The 18,997-nt window shown below is 34.5% G+C and overlaps 1 protein-coding gene across 2 annotated transcripts; it reads right to left on the bottom strand.

Annotated features, from left to right (window-relative positions):
* Nucleotides 1–9,759: 9,759 nt before the first annotated feature.
* Nucleotides 9,760–15,559, bottom strand: LOC106776121 (WEB family protein At5g55860). Of its 2 annotated transcripts, none has more exons than XM_014663454.2 (3): nucleotides 15,155–15,559; nucleotides 13,817–14,030; nucleotides 9,760–11,756 (listed from the first exon to the last, which is right to left on the bottom strand). In XM_014663454.2, exons 2-3 carry the CDS (start codon nucleotides 13,991–13,993, stop codon nucleotides 9,972–9,974), a joined length of 1,962 nt encoding a protein of 653 aa, XP_014518940.1. In that variant the 5' UTR covers nucleotides 13,994–14,030; nucleotides 15,155–15,559; the 3' UTR covers nucleotides 9,760–9,971. The 2 variants fall into 2 exon arrangements, with proteins under 2 accessions (XP_014518940.1, XP_014518939.1); XM_014663453.2 differs by having other exon boundaries at nucleotides 15,160–15,559.
* Nucleotides 15,560–18,997: the final 3,438 nt, after the last annotated feature.

Below are 18,997 nucleotides of genomic sequence, written 5' to 3'. Positions count from 1 at the left end.
TAACGATATATATATATATATATATATATAAAAGTATAAATTTTACAAATCATGAGGGAACAATAAAACATCTTGCCATAGTGATCATTTTGGCATCCTTTAATCTTTAAATAGATGATTCAACAGGTAGAACACCTAGAAAGAAGGAAGAGCTATAGAGGAAACTATTTTTAGAGAGATGATGTAACTTGAATTTAGTAATATTCATACTCTATAATAAAACTCATCTTATAAAACTTATATTTATACTTTGAACTTTTAACGTTAAAATATTCGAATCTCACTACTTAAACCACACTACCAATCCTAAAAAGACGATTCTATGGATTATTACAATATCATTCACATATGTCTTAGAATTTCTATATTTTTTTAACAAACAGAAAGTCGGTCCCATTTTGAATACTTATTAATTGAAACATTTTCAATTGTAAATAACTTTTCTTTAATTTCAATTTCAAGGGATAAAAATTAAAATATTGTATTTCAAAATGATTAAACATATTTTAGAGAGATTAATGTTAGTTAGACTCAATACTTTTTGGCCTTCCTCTGTTAAGCGTCGTTCGGTCGTTACAATTGCTTTTCTTGGCTATATTATGGCCACCTCCTCTACTTTTCAAGAAGATAGTATTCATTCAGATCATTCCTCTTGTTCTCTACTTTTATTCTTATTCTTTTCTCTGGTTTGCATTTGGACTCTTGTTCTCTTTCCTCTCAGACCAACAAGTGACGCCCACCGTGGGACAAACAAAACAAGAAAATCTAGAAGTGATGGAAACCAAGTTTGACATAGAGAAATTTAATGGTTCAAATGACTTTGGACTGTGGAAGATCAAGATGGAGGCAATCTTGATACAACAAGGTTGCGATGAAGCATTGAAGGGAGAGTTGCACATGGCAGCTACTCTAACGCAAGAAGAGAAGAAAATAATGGTTGATAAGGCAAGAAGTGTAATCGTATTGTGTCTTGGTGATAAGGCATTGAGAGAGGTTGCAAAGGAAAAGACTATGGCTGGAATATGGGAAAAGCTGGAATCATTGTACATGACAAGATCACTGGCTCATAGGTTGTGTCTAAAACAACAATTATATTCATTCAAGATGACAAAATCAAGAACCATAGAGGAGCAACTTGCAGAATTCAGCAAAATCGTTGATGATTTGAAGAATATTAGGGTAAGATTAGAAGATGAAGATAAGATTGTTATTCTTCTGTATGCGCTTCCAAGAACCTTTGAGCACTCTAGGGATGCCTTGCTTTATGGCAAGGATCAAGTGATTACCTTAGAGGAGGTTGTGACATCAATTTGAACCAAGCAGTTCCAAAAGTTTCAAGATTCGAAGGCAATCGAGGAGGTGGTATCAGGGCTCATTACATTGAAAGGCAAAGGGAAGAAGCAAAGGGGAAATGGGAAGGAAACAAAACTAGAAGATAAGAAACATGTGAGATGTTTCGAATGCCAGAAGATTGAACATATCAAGAAATATTGTCCAGAGAAGGGCAAAGGCGTTCGGGCACAAGAAATTGTTGATGTTGAAGAGGCCTCCGAAGGATATGAATTTACTGGTGTTCTGGTGGCTTCATCCGAAGATTCTCAAAGAAGTTGGGTCATGGATTCTTTTTGTACTTATCATATGTGCCCAATGAAGGAGTTTTTTGAAAATCTTGATCAAAAGGAGCATGGAAATGTGCTTCTTGGCAATAACAAGGCTTGTAGAGTGCAAGGAGTGGGGTTTATAAGGTTGAAGATATTTGACAACCGTGAAATGGTGTTGCAGGATGTGAGGTACGTGCCTGAACTAAAGAGAAATTTGATCTTTACACGTTCTTTTGATCTGAGGGGTTATTCCACGAAAGTGGAAAATAGAGTGATCAAAGTGTTTTCTAGAGATTTTGTGGTTGTCAAAGGTAGAAGAAAGAATGACTTATACATTCTAGAGGGTTCCACTATCATTGATAATGCCTTTGTAGCAAGTGAGAAGTCAGAAAATGACGTTCGGGTTTGGCACTTGAGGATGAGACATATCAATGAAAAGGGCCTTGAAGAATTGGAAAAGCAAGGTTTACTTATGGGTGATAAATTGTAGAAGCTTAGTTTTTGTGACCAATGTGTCTTGAGGAAATCACACAGAATACCATTCGAAAAAGGAAAACACTTAATCAAACGACCATTTGAGTATGTGCATGCTGATCTGTGGGGGCCTGCAAGAACTCAAACTCATGGTGGACGAGCCTACTTCCTAAGCATAATTGATGACTTTTCAAGAAGAGTATGGATCTACATTTTGAAACACAAGTCTGAAACATTTCAAAGGTTCAAGGAGTGGCATACGCAGATTGAGAATCAATTGGGACTCAAACCGAAATTCTTAAGAACTGACAATGGTCTAGAGTTTGTTTGAAATGAATTCAATAAGTTCTGCAAAGCCAACGGGATCAAGAGGCACAAAACTGTGGTTGGAACTCCTAAACAGAACGATTTGGTTGAAAGAATGAATAGAACAATTATGGAGAGGGTTCGATGCATGCTACTTGGATCAGGTCTTTCTAAAGCTTTATGGGGAGAGATTGTCAATACAATAGTATACCTGATCAACATGAGTCCTTCCTCTACTCTCAATCATAAAACACCAATGGAAGTTTGGAGTGGACAACCAACAAATTACTCCAACTTAAGGGAGTTTGGATCTTTTGCGTTTGCTCATGTCAAAGGGGATAAACTGGAGGCTCGGGTTGTGAAAAGTGTATTCATTTATATGCTGAAGGAATTAAGGGATACAAGCTATGAAGGTTGGATGCTAAACCTTCAAAACTGATCATTAGTAGAGATATATTTTTTGATGAGACAAGAGTGGCTATGCATGCTGAAAATCCTGAATGTGAGAAGAGTAAGACAATCATTAAGGTGGAGCATTCTACTGATGAAGTGTAAAGAGAGCCTATCACAGATCTTAATGATGATTCAGATGGAACTTATGTTGATGTTAGTCACTCAAGAAGAGCTAATACTGAATTAAGGAACTATCAACTTGTTCATGATAGAGAAAGAAGGACCTTTAAGCCAACCAAACGGTTTGGAGAAGTGATCTAATTTGTTATGCCTTAAATGTTGTTTAAGATCTTGAAAGCATGGATGAACCAAGAAGTTTCAAGGAGGCTCTTGATACCAGCGAATGACAACTTTGGCAAGGTGCTATGGAGGAAGAGCTTCAGGCTTTAAGGAAGAATAACACCTGGAGATTGGTGCATATGCCAAAAGGTAAGAATGTCATAGGTTCAAAATGGATTTTCAAGAAAAAGGAAGTTATACTGGGAGGTGAGAAAGCAAGGTACAAAGCGAGGCTTGTAGCCAAAGGCTTCACCCAGGTTGAAGGTATTGATTATCATGAGATCTTTGCTCTTGTGGTAAAGCATTGTTCGGTCAGAGTCCTAATGGCTATCGTTACCCATCACTATTTGCACCTCGAACAATTGGACGTGAGAACAACGTTTCTACATGGAGATTTGGACCCATTTATATGAAACAGCCGGGGGATTGGTTTGGATGATAGGGTGTGCTTGCTGCAGAAGTCTCTATGTGGCTGAAAGCAAAGTACAAGGCAATGGTACAAGAAATTTGATGATTTTTTGATAAAGCTGAACTTCAAGCTGTGCAATTATGATGACTATGTGTACACTCTGAATCGTGGCATTGAGGTATTGTATCTTTTGTTATACGTGGATGACATTCTCATTGCCAATAGTTACAAATGCATGATTCGTGAGTTGAAAAAAAATTTGACTGATGCTTTCTAGATGAAGGAGCTAGGTGAAGCTAGGCGGATCTTGGGCATTGATATAAAAAGAGATAAATTGAAGGGAAACTTGTTTTTATCTCAATAAAATTACATGCAGAAGGTGATTTCAAGGTATCGGATGTCTCAATCCAAACCTGTCAGCACTCCGCTCGGCTAACACTTGAAACTCACCAAAGAGCAAAGCCCAAAGACTGAAGATGAGAGGAAGAAGATGGAGTCTGTTCCGTTTTCAAATGGGATTAGTGTTGACTGCAAAACCAATAGCAAGTGCACTGGTCGCAGTGTAGCAAGTGATAAATATCGTTCTCTCCCAAGGGACTTGTGCAACACATAACAATTCTTCCTTTTATAACTCAATTAGATATCAAAGTGCACAAAAACAACACAAGAAACTCTTTTTGGTATTTTACTAAACAGTTGGTGTGCAATGAATTTAACATAGTGTATTTACAATTTGTCAAGACTAGAATTCATCCATTTCATTCTCATGCATTCAGAAACATCTCAATTCCATCCAATAAGTCTTCAATTTCAATTCTAGGTTCAATCATATTTCTCAATACATCAAGAACCAAAATTTATGCCATGGGTGATCAAGCCACAACAAGCATTAAACATAGAAATCAAATACTAACATGAATTGGAAAAGCATATATCATTAACATCACAAAATACATAAGAATTCCATGTTTTGCAACTAATCTCAACAAATAGGAAAAGCCCTCCATGGTGGAGAACTTAGGGTTCTACAAAATTGAAGAGATAGGGAAGAAATTGGAACCAAAGAGAAGATGCAAAGCCTTTCCCAAGGTTCTTGGCAGTTGCTTCATGCTCCATTTGCGCCTCCCCTTCGCAACTTGTTGACGGATTGACAAGCGTACCAAATCGTTCAAGTAATATAATTGGTAAAACCCAATATCGTTCTTCCCAAGAGACTCGAAAGGCTTTCTCGTTCACATGAATTAAAATAATAAGACTTGAAAATAAAAATTAATAAATTGAGTAAGAGAATAAAATATGAACATGTAAAAGAGATTGATTCAAATGACAAGAAGAAAACAATGGATGAATGGAGTTGTTGGGGGTTTACAATTTCATCCTTATTCGCTCTCTCTTATCTACTCCTCTTGAATTATTAGCTTGATTAATTAATTGTCATGCAACTTTCTTAGCCTACCCTTAACCCGATCCCTCGGCGAAAAGAGCCTAATACTAATTACTGGCTTGCTATCCCTAGCCTCCCCTAGCAATTAATATAGCATTATAGAGCAGAAGTTAAACGCAATTGATCGTCATACCCCTATCCCTAGGTGATTTTGCAGAATCAAGAAATTACTCACCAGTTCATGACATTACTGTACGTCCCCGTATCAATATAGACAAACAACAGTTATCGAATGAGTTAAACGATAAAGACATTAAGCACAGATGAGAACCCAACAATTAACAATCAAAACATATGGAAACCATATAAATAATCAAGAGTTTCAATAAAAGAGAGTATCAAAAGATTACATTGTTTCCCCCAACAACAATAGGGTTTAGTTCACCATTTTCATGGTGAAACTAGATGAAAAATGGAAGAAGAATGGAAAAGCAAACCCTAGAAAATATGGAAAGGAGCCTAAGCATCAAAGAGATCCTCTCCAGAGAGCAAAATTAGGTCTGGCCATCCTCCCCTATCAAAAGAATGACTCTGAACTCGCAATAGGGGTATTTATAGGTGAGGAGCGCAACAGAAAACAGGCCCAGGCCCAACGGACCACCGCCCGGCGGTTTAAGTGTGCCGCCCGGCGGTTTGGCAAAAGCCTCAAAACCACCCGGCGGTGTAAGTTGCCGCCCGACGGTTTCCCTCAAAACTGCCCAGCGCCAATGCCAGTGCCTACTCCTCGCCCTGGACCGCCCGACGGTGTAAGTTGTCGTCAGGCGGTGCGTCGACTCTTCAAATCTTCAATTTTCTTCTCTTTTCTTGAGTCTACGACCTTTATCTTCAAGTCCATTCTTCAGTTTCTCCAAATAGCTACAAAACAATGCAAAACAAGCATAATATCGCTAAAAACAGCTTTTGACTCTCTACAAACTCATTTATTGAGTTTTGCTTGATTTTAAGCTCATTCCAAGTAGTAAAGGGTGTAATTTGGTCTAAAATGACATATGAAAATAATTGTTTTTCAACCTTCATCACAACTCCATCTCCAATTTGTGACCCATCTTCTTCCTCAACCCAAAAGGGTCAAAATCACCATTGATGAAGCTTGAAGACCCAAGGAGGAGTGGGAGAGCTTCCCAACACCCCAAATAGCCTCCAAGGGCCTCTCCTAATCTCTCTAGGTGAAGAATGAAGTGTAGGAGGAGAAGAATGCCCCAAAAATCGCGAGACCCATGTTTAAATAACCCATTTTGACACATCAGTGGAAAGTCGCGCCCAGTGCCCCTTCTAGGGCGCCCGGGCGCCAAATTCTGGGTAAAACAGCGAAGCAAAGGGCGCCCAGCGCCCTTCTGGGGTGCCTAGGCGTGAAATCTGCAGAAAAAGGGCGCTCAGCGCCCCCTAGGCGTCCAACATGGGTATTTGTTTCAAATTAATCTTTTATTGTCCCAAAACATGTTCCCTTGAGTTCTTGCTTGTTTTCCTCCACTAGAATTGCTTCCTATTCATTTATTTCACACACTCAAACATAGAGATTAAAGGTAAAAACAAACATATACTAAATAAAACACAAGAAAACTAGAAAACACACTAAACGTGAGGATAAAACAAGGTAAAAGCTATGAAGGAGTTTATTTGTTCACAAAATATACACACAAACAAGTTAAATCAACCGTTATCAATTAGGAGCATCATGTATGGCATGGTCTGCACTAGACCTGACCTGACGCATGGAGTAAGTGTTCTTAGTCGGTTCATGGTTAATCCTGGACAAATCCATTAGGAAGCTTTGAAGTGATGCTTAAATACATAAAGGGGTCTCTTGATTCTGGATTACTCTTTCAGAATAACTTTCAAGGTGGAGGTTTTATTGAAGGATTTGTTGATTCAGATTTTTTTAGGTACATGTACACAAGAAAATCCCGTTCAAGGTATGTGTTCACTTTGTTCGGAACTGTTGTGAGCTAGAAGTCTACACTATAATCAGTCTTTGCTCTTTCAACCACTGAAGCAGAATATTGTGCGCTTGCCGAAGGGGTAAAGGAGGCACTATGATTAAAAGGCATGATTCAGGAATTGGGGATTGATCAAAAGTTTGTCCGTGTTCATTGTGACAGTCAAAGCGCCATACATTTGGCCAACCATCAAATTTACCATTAAAGAACAAAGCATATTGATGTTAAGTTACACTTTGTCAGAAACATTGTGGAATCCGGTGTCGTCCAAATCTTCAAAATAACATCTGAAGATAACCCTACAAACATGCTAACTAAGCCGCTTGCAAAGGAAAAATTTCTGAAGTGTTTGTCCAGGATTAGTTCTGTACAGTTCGGTCTATGATTGTTAATATCGTTCGGTTTCTTTGTCCTTATTGAGTTTAGGTGAAGAATTGTTAGTTAAACTCAATACCGTTTGGCCTTCCTCTATTAAGCATTCTTCAGTCGTAACCTGTGTTCAGTTTTTTTTTTTTTTCTGTTTTAACTGTCTGTATTACAATTGTTTTTCTTAGCTATATTATGGTCACCTCCTCTGCTTTTCAAGAAGATAGTATTCATTCAGATCATTTATCTTGTTCTCCACTTTTATTCTTATTCTTTTTTCTCTACCTTGCATCTGGACTCTTATTTTCTTTCCTCTCGGACCAACAAGATTAAAGTGAAGAGTTGTATTTTATATGTTTAATTTTATTTGTCAAGTAAGTTGATTGTTTGTTACAATTTTAAACAAAATTGAATTTCATACATTTTAGTGTTATACAAACAAATTTAACTTTTTGGAGGTAATATTATATTTTATTTATTTTCATTTACGAATGACAATGCAGAATATATTGTTCGCATGTCAACATTCAAAATTTTCAATATCAATTAATTTTACAACGTTAAAATCATTTATTGGTTTTAATTTTTTTATTTATTTTATTCTTTCCTAGTTTTATAAATAGAGAGTTCTTCCTCATTCTAAAATACGCCAAAAAAAATCTTCTTACACTCTTTTTTCTTCTTTTCTTCTTTCAAAATTATTCCGAGTTTAATTTATACTCATTTTTTTGATATCTTTAGTAGTTCTAAGATCTTCATAAATATTTTGGAAAATTTTACAATTTTTCTCAACATTTTTACAACATGATTAACTATTTAAAAAATAAAGACAAATGAAGTATTTTAACTTAGTTATTACATAACCTTCAGTTCGCGAAGATTAATGTCTTTTTTTTCTTTAAGATTTTGTTTATGTAGTAGGCTTGCCCATAAACATGTGAACCAATCATTGTGTGGAACGAGCCAATAAAATAAATTCGCAATTTTTATCTAACTCATTTTTTACGAGCAAATATGAGATGGACCAAAACGATGTGAGTTAATATGCATCGTCATCTCTATTTTTATTTATCATACATGTTTATTAATGAGATATTAATAAGAAAATGTAACAAATTAAAATATATAGACTAAAGGATAATATATTTCAATATATTATTGAATAATAAAAAGATAAATAACAATATCAAATATAGATATTTTGGTCATTTATTTAAGCATAATAAAGGTGGCACCATAAAATGTCACAGTCACAATGATCTCCACATTTTACATCTTTAACTTTGATATTAGTTGAACATGTATAATCTCTTCCAAATGTCAAGATCATTGCAAACTTTATGTTTTTAATAAAGCATTTTTCATTATCAGAGCTTGCTGGTTTAATATTCCTATAGTAAACATTCAATATATCAATCAATAAATTGAACATATTACTCAGAAAAAAATGGACAGGTTGCTTTTAAACCTTTATAAATTCTTAGTTGAACTAAAAAATGTATCTTTAGTTATTTTTGTCTAAACTATGGTTTGGATACTAAAGCACAATTTCCTGTATAATATTATATTTGTCATGCAAAAATGCTGTAAAAATGTTTTATTTATATTTTAGTTTTGCTAAATTATTGAAATTTATAATAACTATTTTAATAAACCATATTAACATCGATATTTTTATTGATTGACTTTGAAAATAAACGGAAAACTAAACCATAAAAAAATAGTACAAGACATAAGAATTTATGTGGTTCAACTTCTATACTATTATTACTTACAATAATGGAAATGATCTAATAAAAAAAATGTGATCATAAAACACACTTTAGTTTCTTAGATGAAACAACTTTTTCTCAAGACTGTGTAGTGGTGGGTGGTCTAATTACTCCATTTACAAAGAGGGTGAGATCTTCGTAGAGTGTGGTAGAGAAATTAAAGAAAATGATAATGTTATTTAGACAACATTTTTTTAACAACATTTAAACATTGATTACATGTCAATCTATGATTAATAAAAAATTACTCCACAATAATGTTTATGATTATTATTATAGATTAACACTAATCAATGTTATCTAAAAAAGTTGTCTAAATGTCATTATCCTAAAGAAAATTGATGTGTTATATACAAAATTGAGTAGTTAATGCTAAGTGGTACAGGTTGCCTATAGATGGAAAAAGGTTAGGTCAGAAGTAGCTTTGCTTTGTAGTTTGAGTTATTTATGACAAGTTAGAGAAGGTGATGCTGTTGAAGTTTTACTCCTTATGGAAAATTGAAGAGTGCATTAAAATCACCATGATTTTCGTGTTGTATCTTTTCACTACTTTGACATTGTATTTTAGTATGCATAGAGACACATTTAAAAAGTTTTTCTTATGAACCAAACTGAAATTAAGTATTTGCATTATGCATTTCCTAGAATGGTAACCGAACTATTCACATTACACAATACTTCAAATATAGTTCAAACTACCACACATGAAAGCTTAGTATTAACAGAAGAAAAAAAAGCAATAGATTTTAATCTTACTTTGGTCCCATTTACATTATGCATCTCCAAAGTTATCACCAAACTATAAACACTACACCATCCTTTCTTTCAAACAGACTACAACAACAAAATCTGATCAAATCCCTCAACTACACACAAATAAATGTTTCTCTCAAATTCAAGAGCTGCACAAACTGCTGCACATTACATATTTCATAGAGGGTTCTCACCAGGCAGATAAGAAGGAGAGCCACCCTCAACCTGGTTTTTCTTCCTATGGAAGATGCCGCTAATATTAGGCAAGAGGGCTTTTTTTGAAACTGAAACCTTCTCCTTTTCAAACTTCCTCACCTCTGCAGTTGTATGAGGATGATTCTGCTTTTGAATCCTGTAGTGCTGAGGTGATGATTCTGTTGACACCTGTGTCTCAGCCAAAATTCGGGATGCAGCTTCTGCAGCCTTCTTCTGCTCCCTCTCACGCCATCTTCGGAGCTCACTCTCCACTGCCCTTTTTGCTGCTTCAGCCATTTCAGCCTTTTTCAGGGCCTCTTGTGTTGCAGCCTTTATATCCTCAATTTCCTTCTGAGTTGTCTCTAACTTTTTGAGAGCCTCATTTTCACTAGCCTTCACAGCTTCAACCTGTGCCTTGGCAGCAGCCACTTTCATGTCTGCTAATTTGTCAGACTCCTCAACTTTATGGCTTAGTGAATCAAACTCATCTTTTGAGATTGTAATCACAGCATCAGATTCAGATGTGGATGCACGAGCAGCAGTAGTTCTTTCAGTTAACACTGTAATCTGGTCAAGAGCTCTTTTCTCGGCTGCTTTTGCTGCTTCTGCTTCTTCCAGTGCCATTTTAAGCTTTCTCTCTGCTTCTGCTAATGCAAGTCCAGTAACTTCAGCTTCCTTCTTCAATTCTTCTGTTTTTTTCTTCATATCTTCTGCTTCCAGCCTTGCATTTTCAGTTTCAGATGTCAGCTGGCTAAGTGTCAAGATCATTTCCTCAGATACACCTCTAACCTTAGATTCTTCTGACATGCAGGCTTCAAGCTCGGACTTGCTTTTGCGGAGCTTGACGTGCAGATTCCCAACAATGGATTCAGTTTCAGATTCCTTCTCCTTCAACTCAGAATGTTCTTTCTTTACATTCTCCAGTTCCACCTTGAGAGATTCCACTAAGCTTTTAAGAGAGCTTTCTTCATCTGCTACTTTCTGCAGTGACTCCTTAGCATCGTCAAGCTCCAAAGTGACACTTTTAACAGAGTCCAAGTCCGACGTCCTTTTATTTTCCATTTCCTTTTGAAGAGCCCCAATTTCACTCATTCTCTCCTCAAGCTGCATTTCAAGATTCTTGGAAAGCTCAGGACTGAATTCCTTCTTTAATGCAAGCAATTGCTTTTCAGATTGTTCCAGGGTAGCTTTATACGATTGTCTTAGAACATCTTTCTCAGCCAAAATCATTGCTTGCTGTTGCTGTGCCACAACAGATGCAAGCTTTGCTTGCTCAATTGACTCCTTTACAGATGAAATTTCTTTAGAAAGCTCAGATGCTCTTTCTGTGTTTTCCTTCAATCCATCTTCAGCTTCTGCTGCTCGCTTGAAAGCAGACTTTTTTGCATCCAAGGATGAATCATACTCTTGTCGAGTCTTGCTCAACACTTGCTTTGCTGCATCAAGTTCTGTCATGACAGATGCATACCTTTTTACTGCAGAATCTAATTCTTCCTTCCAAGCACCACCTGTTACGTCAGGGATACCATACTTTTCTTCTGCAAGTTGTTTTGCCTGACTCTTTGCAGCTTCGGTTGTCTTGATCGCTAACTCCCTAGAATCACCAATAACTTTCATCTTCTGTGTCAGATCCTCAACTGTTCTTTTCGCCCTTTCAAGCTCCGCAAGAGCTTGAACCTTGGTAGTTTCAGCATTCTTTACTTGTTCCCTTAACTTGTTCAGCTCTTTTTGGGCTACATGAAGTTGTGTCTCCTTGGCCAGTACTCTCTATTGAAAGAACAAACTTGTAAATTGCAAATTGAAAAAGACAAAGTACAATGAAATCTATCTTGATAGAAGAAAATATAAAATTATTAATGGATAACCTAATGCAGTGGTCAGAAGTTAGATCAGCTGGTGTTACTAGAACAAAGTGGTGTACAATTAAAACAGATTACTATTGTAATTGATTATATAAAATGGTGGATATAGATTTGCATAATGTTTCATGGAAAATGTAATGTTGCCCTTGAGTATGTTAAAACTTGTGCCAATTCATGCCTGCACTAGAGATTCCTTCTTAAAAGATGAACACAACATCTTCCTGTATTCAGATCTTTAAGAAAACTGAACAAAAACAACTTATTACAATTTAATTTTAATATAATTAACACTGCTGGAACACCTGGAATTCTTGTTTGCAATTCCCACACGTGCACACAATTTTGAGTAGAAAAAGACCATTTTAGGAACCTGAATTATTCTCCAAACCATTTATGTAGTCAAGCTGAGAATTATAATAGTTTTAATAAAATCTAAAACTATTGAAAATGCTATCAGGAAACTCAAAGTAGTTAAAACCAAAAGGTATTAGCACGCTCAAAACAAAAGGATCAATTTGTAAAACGAAGCACAGGGTCTTCACTTTTCAGGGGAAAAAGTAATGAGAAATGGGGAAATCCAATGACTGATTTCCCCATTTCTAGATTTTGAAAGTCTACTGTTAGACCAATGACCATAAGGATGACACCATGAAGAGTATTGAGAATGGCGTAAACAACCACCTCAGTCCCTGAAAGTGGTAGGAACTGCCATACTTAGTCCTGAAAGAAAATGTTTAATACGTCCTTGGGATGTTAACTAAGACCCTAAATTTAACTATTTAAGTTCGTTTTAGTCCTTAAATATATTTAATATTATCACTTTAATAGCACATTTTTTTGAATTTTGAACAAATGTGATTGCCAATTACACTTTCAATAACTTTCTTCTAATTTCATTCAGATCAGGGACTAATGTTACTGCACCCTACAAACAAGGTTATCAAACTCGCGAGTTTACGTAAACTCGTGAGTCGAGTAAATTCGACTCGTAAACTCGTAACGAGTTTACTTCAAATGAAAAATACTATATAAATAATATCTTAATTCAAATAAGTCTACAAAATTATATAACTTTAAATAAATAAAATTTATAGATATATTGTTCATAAAAATAAATATTGTAAAACATAAATACTTGAATTATTGTCATTAATTTTGATGCATTCCATTACATATATAATAAAAAAAGACCAAATGACCTTGTTTTTTTTAATTTTCCCCCCTTTCAAGCTCGTAGAATCGCTCCAAACTCGCGATTCTACACGATCCTACCGATTTCACAATTAATTTTACCGAGTTTACGCAAAAAAGAGTTTACTTTCGAGTTAACTCGGAAGCCATGTCTAGGAACGTAAACTCGTAAGAGTTTAAGAGTTAACTCGAGAGTTTGATAACCATGCCTACAAATTTAGGAACCAAAGTGATCGTTTACACATTCACAATGTTTATTCTATCAAGCCACAGCATTACAGAAGGATGAGGAACTGATAGAAGGAGATGAAGGATTTGAGGATGCGTGTGTGCGTAAGGGTAAGAAATTGAGTGTTAAGAATGATATGAATATGGTTTTGGGGCCTATGGTCATAAAGGTTTCCCTAGGTTCTAGGACTTTTTACGTTCTAGTTTTATCACTGCAGAGAAAATTTCTAGAGTTGCTCAATAAAATTGAGACTGCATCTTGCAAGTCCTAATATAATAAGGACAACTAGTCTGGCATTGTTATACAGTGAAGTGCCTCGTGGCACAATGGAGAGAAACTCAGGACGATAAAATAGAGTAAAACTATTATTAAGCAAACTGGGTAAGTATCTGCTCCATCAAATGCATATATAGTCAATCTGTCATAAAGCTTTTTTTTCTCTTTTTATCAATTAAAGAGTTATAAAACGTTTATGCTACATCATGCAACTTCCAGTGTAACATGGTTGTGGTAGAGAACACATACTAGTACAAAACAACAATTACCTCAGCAGAATAAGGTTTTGCCTTCTTAATAATTGGTTTTTCACCAGAGAAAGCACCTTCACCAAATAGAGAGACAGCATCTTTAACAGACTGAAAAGGTGGGCTGGTGTCAATCTCTCCAACCTCCGGTTTTGGATTAGGAGACTCAGTAGCACTTTGACGAATTTTCGCTACCATTGTATCTTATAATAATATTAAGCAGTTTGAAGCCAACCTGTTGCAAACAACAAGTTAGTAGAAAGATATTAAAATAAAACAATCATCATCATGAACTGGTAAATTATAAACGACAAATATACAGAACTCCATATTAGAAGAATTTCTAGTCACACAGACAAAATGAAGACCACTATAAAACCAAGTTAAAGGAGCAAAACTCCATATGCCAAAAATCGATCACAGTAACTTTGTGATGGACACAGGACATTCTCCAACCAAGTGGAAAAAATAAAAACTTATTTTTGTGCAGTGTCAAGATTCAACAGACATGATAGAACCCTAAAATCACTAATACAACCCGCACTTGGATATATTGAAACAGTAAGATTCTCTCTCAAAAAATACTTTTGAGTTTTGAACTGTCACTATCAATAAACTTATTCTGGATTAAACTCCAACATCCTACAAGATTCCAGAATACCTCCCCGCTCCATCGAATAAGAACATTCAAAAAACAACATACTCCTCAATCAACAAACAACTTGTATTCACACACTACAACCCCCTCAATGCATAAGTATAAACAAAACCAAAAAATCAAGAATATTACACAATGCATGTTTAGAGCCCATTCACAAAACCAGAATAAATTGAGGAGTCAAGGACCTTTCATCAGTGCAAATAGGCCTCCAAAAACAAAGCAAAGATTTCAGACAATATAAACTTTACATGCAAAAAAATAGTAACGAAACACTTAAAATTCCACAATCTATTTTTTTTTTTCAAAGGGTTTTCCAGTCCAAACAACCCCCGTCAGAATAAAAAAAGACCACAATTATTGAAAATTTATTCTCCAAAACATGGACAGAAGTTTGTCCAACCTACACGGCAGAGTGGATAACATTGCAATTAAAAAGGCCCTGAAGTAGGTCAAAACGACCCGAAAACGACAGAAAAACATCATCAAATGCCGCAAACAGAGCATGAATTGAAACAACAGCCAACGAAGCAAAATACCGATGAACGACAAAAACAAACGATAAACCGAAAGCGGCCTCTCCAAACAATCCAACAAAACCCAAAATCGCAAAACCATCAAAGCTTTCACCTTCACTAAATCCCAAGCGAAATTCACAAAAGAAAAGCAAAAAAAAAAAAAACAAAGAGAAGAAATAGCACCTCACCTTCCAAGACCTCTTCACAAAGCTGACTTTCAAAATTTCCAATCAAAAGCTCCGATATTGAATCCCTCCACAGAGAGAAAGAGAACGTTATTAGAGAGAGAAAGTGATGGATGGGTTTGAAAAATCCGAAAGCTGTTCGAGACAAATTTTTGTTTCAGCTGTAGTCAAGTTCAAAGAGATGAGAGTACGGGATCGCCTGCACCCGTTCTCATTTTAAGACTCCCTTTTCGTTTCAGAGCGTTGCATACCCTTGTTCCTTTTCCATGAAAAAGACCCTTTTGACCTTAAGGCATGCCGCTAGGGTTCGCCACGTCATCGGTAGCACCGTCGAAGAAAACACCCTGAGGTGACGATGACCCCAATAGGAAAACGAAAGAGATGGCAGAGAAAGAAATGTCTTAGACAGCAAAAAGGCAAATTCTTTTATATTATTTTTCATTCCTTGTTTTTCTAAGTTTGTCTCCAATAATTGAGAGAAAAAATAGATTAAAGTAAAAAAGAAAAAAAAGTACAAGAAAATCGATCAAATAAAACCGCAAATTCTTACACATGTAAATGTCGTAAAGTTTAATTTTTTAACCTCAACAGCATATTTGTTTGTGACTAGGGTTATTGGGTAGTTGTTGTTGGTGAAGTACTTGCAAGCATTTGTTGGGTAGTTTATAGTTTTTGTATTCTTTTCGAATTAGGGTTCTTTGGCTGCCGAAAGGTGACACCTTGCATGATAACATGATATTATACAATTCATACATCGCTTTCTCTTCCTTGATGAAGCTATTTGTGGGTTTTGGATAGTGCCAAATTGTCCTACAATTGGGTTTTATAGGACGTTGAACCCTATATGCTTTATTCACACTTCCTTTATTATTGTTGTTTCTTTCTACCCATCTTCTTTCATCATGAGCATGTCTCAAAAATTAATTACTATGTCCCATCATTTTGTTATTATGGTTTTTCCTTTGCCTTTTCTTTTTTTCTTAAATTGCTTTTGTTTTGTCACATGTGAAGAGAAGAACAAAACTCTCTCTTTTTATGCTGTAAAATGTCATATATCATCAACAACAAAAGTCATACAAATGTTAAAATTTAATAACATAAAAAATTATTAGTAAAAAGTGAAACTTAAAAAAAATTACACTATGGAAATAATGTATGTTAAATATTTAGTTTATTGTAGTTATTTGTGTTGAATTGTCCTATACGAGACTTAAGGCCTTTTGAAATCAATAATAGTATATTTTAATATATCTAGAGAATGACTTTGTTTTGAAGTGTTCACCATAGCATATTTTAATTACCACCACTTGTATTTATATTAACTTATTCAACGTTTAAAACCGTGGGCCAACGCTTGGGTTAATTAGTAAGCCCAATTCATGATATGGACTTTAAAGTATTTGCAGAAAGACAATTGCTTTTTGCCCTCCCTTGAATTATTTTTATGCACTGTCATGGATATGTAAAAATCAAATAAAAATAATTTTTAAGTAAAATTATTTGCACGACCTAATTTTATCTCATCTTCCCAACATCTCTTTTTGCGCTCAGTTTTATTGATTTTGTTCATTGTATTTGTTAACCATTAGTGCGACGCGACTCACTAACGAGTATAAATATTAATGTGAGTATATGGGCTGATGTAGGCTGTTTGGTATGTTTAAAACGGGTTAGAATTTTTCTCTTTTTACTTTTCTTTAAAATGTATTTATATATAAATAAAGAAATATTAAAGGCATATTTGGTTATCCTATTATAATTATTAATTGAAACTTGTTAATGATTTAAGTTTTATATATTTATCTTCTTAAAATAATAGTATAAAAAATTAATGTTTTAAGTCAATTTTAATTTAAAAAAAATGTTACTAGATTGATATTGTAACATCCCGATTCCTTTTGAGATGTCCGGATTACGAGAAAAATTAAAACTTTTAAAATCATTATACCATCGTAGAAATTTAATTATATAATATCAAAATTTATAAAATAAACAATGAAATAAAGTAAATCCAATTACATTATTTCTTAAATTTATAACTTAAAGCTCTAAATAAATCAAGGTCGTCCCCCACTCTTACGTCGCTATCATGCATTTGGAGCATCTGCTACACACCCTGCTACCGCATAACCAAGGTCATACGATCATCGCAAGACACACACACAACCACAAGCACAAATAAATATGGGTAAACTACCATAACACAACCAATAACAATAAAATATGTACATGATAAGTAAACACAACTTAACAACAATTCACTATCTATAACGTTATTCTATTAACATAATCATCATGATCATCATTAACATTCTCATTAACTATATCATTACTATACTATCCACGTTTATCCTTATCAACATCATCTCTAGAGACAAAGTTATTATGAATTCCCAACATTATCACAAAGGACACTAGTCTGTCTCCTGTACCTAACCCTACCACCTGTAGCTTCCCCATACAGGCTCATAAGCATACCACCTGTAGCTTCCCCATACAGGTTCACAATCATACCACCTGTAGCTTTCCCATACAGGTTCACAATCATACCACCTGTAGTTTCCCCATACAGGTTCACAATCANCACAATCATACCACCTGTAGCTTTCCCATACAGGTTCACAATCATACCACCTGTAGTTTCCCCATACAGGTTCACAATCATACCACCTGTAGCTTCCCCATATAGGTTCACAATCATACCACTTGTAACTTCCCCATACAGGTTCATAATTATATAGTAGATAGTTCATAATTCAGGATTTACTAGGTACAGGATAAACACATCCCTCCCCTCAAATATATAACACTAACAAAGTCAACCAAACATAATCCATACTTAAATTAAATATTATTCACACCTCCCTTTTCAGCACTTACACGTCACTATATAGTCTTATGTAAGAACAATATAAATTTCTATAATATTTTAAGAATCACAGCCCAATCCAAAATAATAACTCATCATTACTTTAATTGATCATTAAAATTTCACTGCTTCTCTTTTTAAAATAAATTAATTTCTAATTCCAAAATAATTAATTTTAATTAATTTGATTAGCAATTCATCTTCCAATATTAATTATCTTCCTATTCAAATAAATTAATTTCTGTTTCCAATAAATTATTGATAACTAACCTCAATTCCTATTAAACCCTAATTAAAAAAATATCCAGAACCATAATTTTAATTTTAATTGCAATCAAAATGAATCCTAATTTTTATTATAATCCTAACAAATATAAGAATTCGTAAATTCCTATTTAGGATAGAAATTATGAATTTCTAGAATTCAATACAGTGAATTCTAAAAGTGAAATTAATATAATAAGAGATTAATTAAATATGGTATATTCATAGTTGAAAAGCTTATAAAAAATTTTCAGATCATACAATTACAGTACAAACATCCATTGGACAGCTTTCAAAATTAATTTACATTTAAACAAATAAATAAATGAATATTCAAAATCCATAATACAATCACATTCATCATATAACACAAAGGTGAGTTTTCCATACCTTAATTATGGAGTTCTATCTTCTTCTCCTCTTCAGTTTTTCTGTCTAATTGTTATCTTTTTTCTTTTCTATTAAACGTACCACACTTTCTATGTTTTTCTTCTTTTTAAATCCTTATTTTATTTTTAAAATAAAACTTACAAGTAACTGTTTTTCCTAAAATCTCTCAACCATTATTTTTAAAACATTTTATTTTATTTTATTTTAGGGTTAAATATGTTTTTCGTCCCTCAACTATTGGGCGTTTTTGTGTTTCGTCCCTCTTTCAAAGTATGGTACAAATTAGTCCTCAAACTTTCCGAAACGTTGGTTTTAGTC

This window comes from Vigna radiata, chromosome 10 (assembly GCF_000741045.1).
Source record: "Vigna radiata var. radiata cultivar VC1973A chromosome 10, Vradiata_ver6, whole genome shotgun sequence".
NCBI lineage: Eukaryota > Viridiplantae > Streptophyta > Magnoliopsida > Fabales > Fabaceae > Vigna > Vigna radiata.
This window is presented reverse-complemented; position numbering and strand designations above follow the sequence as displayed.

Excerpts from the sequence above, each read along its gene's own strand:
- LOC106776121 (XM_014663454.2), bottom strand. The coding sequence starts at position 13,993 with ATGGTAGCGAAAATTCGTCAAAGTGCTACTGAGTCTCCTAATCCAAAA. Across the intron at positions 11,757-13,816 it reads CAAAACCTTATTCTGCTGAG|AGAGTACTGGCCAAGGAGAC; the intron begins GTAATTGTTGTT and ends TTCTTTCAATAG.